General features: G+C 50.4%; 1 protein-coding gene across 1 annotated transcript in view; it reads right to left on the reverse strand.

Annotated features, from left to right (window-relative positions):
• Ccdc6 (coiled-coil domain containing 6) overlaps positions 1 to 8,747 on the reverse strand; it is a 112,406-nt gene that overhangs the window by 6,639 nt on the left and 97,020 nt on the right. Inside the window, exons 6-7 of the mRNA XM_004645879.2 lie at positions 6,223 to 6,379; positions 3,046 to 3,146 (exon numbers count right to left, since the gene is read on the reverse strand). Coding sequence (XP_004645936.1) covers positions 3,046 to 3,146; positions 6,223 to 6,379 — 258 coding nt within the window. The remainder of the gene's footprint in view (positions 1 to 3,045; positions 3,147 to 6,222; positions 6,380 to 8,747) is intronic.

The following is an 8,747-nucleotide window of genomic DNA, read 5'->3' on the forward strand; positions in this document are numbered from 1 at the left end:
GTCCTTTGGTCTCAAAATATAACAAATGACAAAAATCCAGGAGCACTTATATTCAATTTCCTGAACTGCAAACACTGCTCACTAAGTAGGGTAGTGCTACTACTCTAGCTAGGCAAATTAAAGAATGGGAAAGCCTTCTGAGCATGTGTCCTAGGCGTGTCACTATGGTGCAAACATCAGCGTGCACTTAAACTGAGAAGGCAGCAGCTGGCCAGGTGACGTCCTTGTGCATGTGGCCACCACTGGCAGGCTGTCGCTCTGTGCCCGACTGCACTCCTGACCGCTGCCACAGTTCCAGGTTTGGCACTGGAGGTCCCCTACGTGTGTCTAGCGTATCCACACCATTCTCTTTTGTGAGCACTCTCTTTCTTTTGCATCCTAGGAGATGTCCCAAACCTGGAAGCAGCCAGCTCGCAGGTAACTAACCTAAGCTCTTTTCACTGGAGAGTGAAATTAGAAACTAAGACCTGGGTACATCTGTGACTTCTGGGTGCAGACCTACTCTTAGACTGTACCACTGCTGCTCCCTGACCTAAATGCACCAACACATGGTAACTGGGCACATTCTTTTCTTAGGTTGCATAAAAAAGGACAACTGCAAAACTAATTGTTAAGAAATTAACACATGTCCTATATATCAGTCCACATTTAATCAAGATAGGGATCATTTGCAAATTATTTGTCCTTAGATCCATTTTTCATTTATTTATTTATTTTTTTAATTTTAGGGAAGGGTCTACAGGGTCTTCAGGTTCTCACTACTAGATTGGACTTGTAGTGATCCGCCTGTTTACAGCCTCCCAAGAGCTGGGATTGTAGGCACGTGCCACCCGCCCAGTCTCAGTGCACCCTGGGGCAGGGGCAGAGCTGACACGGCAGGTCTGGGGATCAATCCCCGCCCCTGAGCCTGCGTGCAGGTGCTTTAATCCATTGAGGTATTTGGCCGGCCCTTTAGATCCAAATGTTAAAAAGGACACAAAATACTTCAAAAAACTGGTGAAAATACAAGATTTCCGATATTAAATAAAAAAGAAAGGCCAAAATGTTTAAAATGGAAAGGAAAAGTACACAGCGTATTTCTACCAAGGACGTGAATCCATATCCCTAACATGAAGAACCACAAATTTCCAATAAAAGATTAAAATGAAAAGAAATTGGAGAATTTAGGCCCTCCAGATCTACTACATACAACTCTGCAACACATCAGATTAAAGTGGGTTGCTCTGCTACAGAGTGGGAAAGAGAAATCTGCTTTGCTTTTATTATAGAGCTTAAGATAAAAGCATTTGGTTAGTGCAGTGGCAAGAAAAAGCTTTGGCAGTCTTTATCACAGAGTTGAAGGGAAACCTATTCAAGTGACCGCCACACCTGACACAGGCCCTGTCGCAGAGGCACATGCAGAGCATGGAAACAATGCCGACAGGTAAGGCATCCTGCAGGTCTATCCCATAGAAGTGATACTGCGCAAAAGCTCACATTTGTTTCTCTTTTTTTCAAAGGCTGCCAACATTCTTTTTAATCAATTTCTTTAGGTTTAAATAAATAAAACAGGCCATTAAATTATACTCCATAGAAGCCAATGCCCTGATCAACTACAAAATCACCCTGCACCTTGCTTCTTCCTGACTCACGCCTTCCTTTTACATCAATAAATCAGAAGAGGGGACCTTTATCATGATAATAAAACTCTTGTGCTCTTGGGAAAGGAGGGGCAGCGAGGAGCAGCAGCCTTTGGAGGGCGTTAAGGCCACTGGCCGGTACAGAAGATTCAGGGGCAGTGCCCACGCTGCCCATCTGAGACAGAAAGTCCCGCTGGCTGCAGTCAATGCCCTTCTCCTGTCTGCTGCACAGAGCAGAGGTGCAGAGCGCCCAGCTGCTGCCGCTGTGCTGGCCTTTTTCCTTTTGGATTATCTCCTCTTTAAAAACACTTTTAAGTCACAGCAGCACAGTGATGTGCTGGACCCCAAACCCAAACTCCGAGCCATTTCCATCTTGCACATGAAGGAAGAAAACAACACCGCAGCAGCATTTGCCCTCTACCCACACTAGAGCATCCCCACAGGGCCAGGAACACGGCTCTGCGGCACAGCACCTGCCTGGCTAGCGTAGGTCCTGAGTCTGATTTCCTGCCTGGACCAAAAAGAGAAAGCAACCTGCTACCCTGTGAGCTACTTTATAAAGTGTGTTGTGACCCTCAAAGCCACCACCTCACTCCACCCTGCTACGAAATGCCGAAGCCCCTCCTCCATCCCTGCACAACCTGTTCATCAGCAAGCACCACAACACCGGCCTGGTCATCAGGTCACGTATGTGCCCCGCGTGGCTGCCTGCTCTTCCCGCCCAGTCTCGGCCGCTCTGCTCTGCACCACCGGTGCTTCCGCTTCCCCTTGCTGGGGCATTTGCTGCCCTCCTGACTTGAGCACCCTGCAGCAGGGTGGTGCTGAGCCAAGGTCCCTGGGAGAGTGCTTTCTGATGGGAGGAGGACAGGCAGGCCTGTGTGGGAAAGGCTTCCAAGAGCAAAGCCAGAGCCCACGGCTGGGCTCCGTTCCTGCCTGGCCAGCCCTCTGGGTCCCTCACACAGATCACTGGAAATAGCAGGTGGCAGCTCATGCTGAGGAGACACCGCAAAGCTCTGCCTCTCCACTTCCAGGCAATAAACCTCTGAATCAATTTTAACATGGGGAAAAAAACAATACCACAGTAATAATTTTAAGATGTATACTTGGACAGTAACAAAGAATCTCTGAAACCTACCCAAGGATTCCATTAAATGACGAACTAAGATTTAACAACTTAGTCAAAGATGGTCTTCCTAAGAAGCACTTTAAAACAAATTCCCTTCAGACTAAAAAAACTAAATGAAAAATGTCATCTGGCACTATAGCCCTTGTGCTTGAATTGTTTTAAGCTATCTCTCAGTCTTAATAGTGCCCTGCTTTGCACCTGACATGCCCACTACCAATAACACACTGCGGAAGGGCGCATGGCAGGGCTGGCTGCTGCACCCACTGGAAACCCCCTGCTCGGGCTGCCCACGACACTCACCGGGTGATATAGGCCTGCTGGAACTTGGAGAAGGTGTGTAAGGGATGGGGCTAGACACAGTGCGCGGTCTTAATCCTTGTGCAGACATCTCATTGAAATACCTACAAAGAGAGAAGGGGACGATGTTAGCAGAGCCTCTGCCCTGGCACAGGGCTCCAAGCACCTGCATGATGATGTCTGGCGTCCACATCTGAAGCAACAGTCCCGAGTGCTCTGAAAGTGAGGCCCTAGATGGGATTATTTGCAACATGGACTCCTGAGGCCCAGGGCTGCCCGCCTGACGAGTTGCACGCTAGCAGTGGTGGCGAACCCGTGGCACGCGTGCTGCAGTGAGCTGCTTGCATCACTAAAATCTCTACAATGTTCACCAGTGCTGCTCTACAAGGACACGGCGTAAGGGGCCCGGGACATCTTAGCCAGAGTGGAGGCCCCGTCACAGAACTGACGCCGGACCACCAAGGACAAGGCTTTTCTCCCACACACCAACCACAGCAATGCCAAAATCAACTTTGTCTTAAAAATTTCCAAGATCTGTTCTAAGGGCCACACCTGCATTGTGTGGACCTCAAGCCCGAACAAGCCAGCTGAGAGATGTCGTCACAGGAAGTTCACAGGTACAAATGTCCAGGAACTGAATGTTGCGTTTAAGAGGACGCCTTGTTTACTTAACAAACGGGCACACAGCAGACTGTAACACAAGCCTCGGTGCCGAGCACGCTCAATAGGTCACGCTCCGCAGCACTGTGCTGACTGTCATTTATTTCTCGGTCTGAAAGTCACATCGGACCCGAAAATGCTGACGGGTGATTGCCAGGAACATCAGCTTCCACTCTGCCTGCCAAGCAGAGCACCAGTGGAGAGCAATTTCTGCTGGAGAGCCTTCCTGCGGCTGTCCTGCTTGCACCTCATAGTCACACGCCCTGCACCTTGGCCTGAGGAAGCTCTCAGCCCTGGCACCGGAGTGGCTCACATGAGGAACTGTCATGACCACTTCAAGGCAGGGTTATGGAGTTCAACAAATAAGGAGACATGCACCTCAACTGGACATCCGCCACCCCATCTCCCGGCCTTCCTTAGAGCAGCCCACCACTGTGACCTAGATGGACCCTTCTTTGTACTCCACAGCCAAGCAAGCAGCCAAGACCACCTCCAGTGATCTTAAGTAGCAGGCTCTTCTTTCTTCCAAATGGGATACCATCATTTCTAGTACACAGACAGGTACTTAGTAACAACTGTTCCCTGCCTGAGATAACGTAATCTACAAAAGGAAAGTGAACCTTCTAGAGCGAACACCAGCCCCGCAAAGAACAAATGATCTGGACATCTCAAGTAGCGTCCTTACTGTAACACGGCCAGAAGGAACTGTCCCTAGAACAGCGATGGCGAAGCGTTTAGAGCTTTCTGACCACAAGCAGCCCGCCTGTCACAGCTTTGCCATCACTGCCCTAGAGCATAGGTCACCCCACACTGGGCACAGGATGTTGTAAATACTGGCAATCACTGATTTGAGTTTTCAGGACATTAACGCAGTACGGTTGCTAAAATGTAGTTTTGCCAGGTGTGGTGGTGCACGCCCATGCAATGGGGAGCGCGGGCGCCCCGGGACAGAACAGCAGCTGCCGACGCTTTTCAGCGTCGTGCTGTAATCCCAGCACTCAGGAGGATCCTTAGGAGTTTGAGGCCAGTATGAGCTATAGTGAGAGGTCAAGCTCATCGTGAACAGCTTTAGAAAAATAAAATAGAGCCGGCCAAATAGCTCAGCGGATTAAAACCCGGGGTTTCGTGCTGGTGCCGGCCCCGCCCCCAGGGCACGATAAGACAGTGAGAGAGACTGGGCGCAGGGCGGGCCTGTAATCCCAGCACTTGGGAGGCTGTAAACAGGAGGATCATTACGAATCTAGTGATGTAGACCCTTCCCTAAAAACACAAAAAAAAAAAAAAAAAAAAAAAAAAGTATTGTGCTGCTTAGTATTCTAGCTGACATTCCCAGCCAAATGGTTCTCGGAGCATTTAAAAGAGAACAAAAAACTGTCACAAGTAGATCCATGAAATTTACAAAGATGACAGTTTTATGTACTTTTGAAAAAGAAAAACGTTTACTCTTATAATAAAGAAATACTCAGATTTTTACAATAAGACAACCTATTATCCTGTTTTTACAAAAACGCTTCCTCATCTGTAAGCTTCCATTATAAAAATCACATATTGTCCTTGAAACTGTCTGCAGCCAACTCCCAGAAGCGTCGGCAGCTGCTGTTCTATCCCGGGGCGCCCGCGCTCCCCAGTGTCCGACCGCACGTCCGCGTGGGCGTCTGCTGGGCTTAGCCGACACCAGCAGGCCCCGGCTCCGCGCTGGCTGTCCAGCCCGCCACGGCCACGGCCACGTGGGGTGCGGTCTCTGCGAGGCCCCAGCACCCTCGAAGCCGAACAGGCTGTCTCCTTACAGATGACCTCCCTCGGCACAGCACTAATTGCTTCACCGCTGTTTTGTTCTGCTGACTGGACAGTTTTTCCTCCCGGATAAATTTGCTGCTCATCGTAACCATGGCGTTCTCAAGCTCGCAGAAGGAAAAGAGAGGGGACCCGGATGAAGATGCACGCGGTGCCCCGCTCCCTCTGCTGGTTCAACCATGAGCCCCTCCTCGCAGCCACTCACAGGAAGGCAAGGAGAAGTTTCAATACTTAGGCTTGAGCAGGCAAAGGCAACGCGATGGTTTCATTTAAAAAAAAAAAAAAAAAAACAGCTGCAAAAAAGCTCCAAATTATCAAATGCATTAAATCCTTGAGACCTCCACAACCTCCACCTGCTTGCTGTCTCCTGCTGCTTTTTTCAGTCCATGCACACAGCTATCTCCTGGGTCTGCAGAGAGCTTGCTGACCCTTCTATGGAAGTGCAGATGCCTAGCTCTCCCCAGACTCAACACGGGACCAGACACACTGAAGGGGAGCTACACGCCATCTGCTTCTCTCTCCCCCCCAAATAATTTCAGAATGGAACCTTCCCCTTTTCTTTTTCTGTTTAAGTAAAACATCCGATCTTCTGCACATGTCCCGCTTTGAAGAGCTGTTCACGTGGGCCTAGGCACCACCACAGTAAGCGTTTTCTCACAGGAAGAAAGCGCCTCCTGGGGCTGGGGCTTGGCCTTGGCATGCAGGACCCGCGGGGCCTGTACACACCTCTCATCGTCCATTTCCAGGCTGGATTCGCTCTCAGAGAGCTGGCGACAGAGAGCTTCTCTCCGCTCCATCTCCCTCTGCAGCTTCCTCTGCAGCCGCAGGTTCTCTTCCCGCATGTGGCGCTCCTCCTCCAGGTACTGGGCCATTTTCTCAGAATCTGCAAAGCCAGGATGCACAGTCAAAACCATGTTTGGTGAAAAGCAGTAGCCACATCTAAGGGAAGGAGGCGGCAGGGCAGCCCGAAGGAGCATGGCACTGCTGCAAGTGGGTCCTTCTCATTCCCACAAACCAGAGGTCTGAATTTAGAGTTTACCCCAAGTGTCAAAGTTCAGCAATTAATTACATTTAGAAAATAATACGCAGGGGCCAGGGAGATGGCTCAATAGAATAAGTGCTTCCCTGGCAAGCACAAGAGCCTGAGTTCAATCCCTGCTTCCGCCAAAAAAAAAGAAGAAGAAGAAAAGAAAAGAATATGCAAGGCAGCACTGAGAGGTTCAGCAGCTTCACCCCTTCCCTGGTCTTGTACTATGCTTTATGCAGAAGAGGAAATGGTGAAATTACAGCCACGTCTGGATTTAGCGGCTACCAGAGCAACTGTCTCCATTGCTCGAGCCAGGAGAGGTGGTGCCCAGCCGGGGAAGGAGGCTCTGCCTGCAGGCATCCCCGGGTGGCTGCCTCTCCATCCCAGACAGCGTGTGTCACCTTGGGACCTGTTACACACCTCACGCATGATGGTGTTGCCACACTGCAGAGTACTGTACCACACCACACGAGTTAACCGTTAATATTCTTTTCTATAAACACAGAAAATGACCCAGTAAATAAGAAAACCGATTTCAAACCAGCTTCTTTCGTGGTGCATATGACATTACATCCTGATTCACAAGCAGCTCAAGTCAGACGGCAGGTGAGGCAGCAGCTTCCAGGGCATGTCTCCTGTAGGAGGAGCACCACACACAGCCTCCCGGGCTGCCCCATACCCCAGCTCAGCTTCAGCTCCAGTCGCGGGTAGGACAACCAGCCCCTGGGGCTGAGAAGAACCCAGGCTGAGTCTCTCCCACTTCTCTGCCTGGGAGCAGCAGCCTTCATGAGGCCCCCAGAATCTCACTCTTGCCAAGTTCCCGGCCAGGGTGGCGGTGTGCTTCGGGTCCTCCCAAAACGAGTCCCCTCCAGGGGGTGGGGGGAGGCAGAATGCTATGGCAAGTAGCCAGAGCAGCCTGCATGTAAGGCTCAGCACCACTCTTGCTCACGCTCTTCCCCTGGCTTAGCTGATGAACTTCTCAAAAAAAGATCTCGGCACATCCTTGTCCTCTGACAACCAGGCACACACTCAGAGAGGCCACATGCACATCTAGGACTGCGTCTACTGGCTGCTGGTTGGCATTACTTGCCGGCCGAAATCTGAGGAGGAAGGACCTGAAGCCGCCAGGGCCATTTTCTCCCATGAACTGGCCCAACTTCAATTCCCAATACTCATCAACTTGGTCTCACTTTTAAGCAACTCTATGAAAGTCTAGCACTTCAGCAAATGACTTTTGATGTTAACCGTTCAATTTCCAAGAACACACCATCCTATAATATGTAAAGCTATTCAATGTTCTTTTATTTTTTTGCAATACCAGAGATTTGAACTCAGGACCTTGTACTTGCCAGGCAAGCACTTATTCCACCAAGCTATCTCCCTGGCCCCTTCTATGTTCTAATTTTAGAAAAAACAAAATACCAAAATTAAATATTATGTACAATGAACATTAAATCCCTGGGTTTCCCTTTTTTTCACCCAATACAGCCAGAAATTCCACTGCCTAATCCAGATACAAATCTCTTTAATTGAAAACATGCTGGGAAAAATATCTACAAAGTGCACTTTTAATATGAATAGTTTAAAACATGCCTTCACAGCAATGCACACGCACTGAACCCCCACTCGGCACCACAGGAGGCGTGAAGCTGGCCCCTGGGGTAAGGGAGAAGGGCCGGCCAGAGCCCAGTCAACCTTCCCTCCCGGGAACAGGCAAGCTTCGCAGAACTGAAGGCTCAGGGACCTCAACCCCAAGGGAAGCGTGCCTTTGAAAGAAAGCGGCACCTCCTCGGTGCCCGGGAGTCCGCAGGAGCCCCAGGCACGCAGAAGGGGGTCAGCTGAGCGAGGGCGTGTGGTGCCCCGAGTCGGCCGCTCACCCCAAGTGCCGGCGCGACACACAGGGCTCCCTAGTCCTCGGCGACTGGGGGGGGGGGTCCTCAGCTGCTGTTCCCCAGCTTCAGCTCCCTGCTCGAAATCTGCCAAAGACTGCAACACCTGAGGGCGACTTCCGACACACGTCGGGATAGTGACTGCCAGAGGGTCGAAGAAGGACCTGGACTTTGCGGTCCTTTCAACTTTACAGGCAGAAGTTACCCAGGCCAAGACTTCGCAAAGCCAGTTAAATCAGAAAGTGGTCTAAAGCACCTACTTAGAACAAGCTAAGCTAAGCAAAGCACAGGGACTGCAGTTCAATCCCCCAGCACCACATGCCAGCCAGCCCCGC

The sequence above is a fragment of the Octodon degus genome, unplaced genomic scaffold, assembly GCF_000260255.1.
Source record: "Octodon degus isolate 3935 unplaced genomic scaffold, OctDeg1.0 scaffold00240, whole genome shotgun sequence".
NCBI classification, from domain to species: Eukaryota; Metazoa; Chordata; class Mammalia; order Rodentia; family Octodontidae; genus Octodon; species Octodon degus.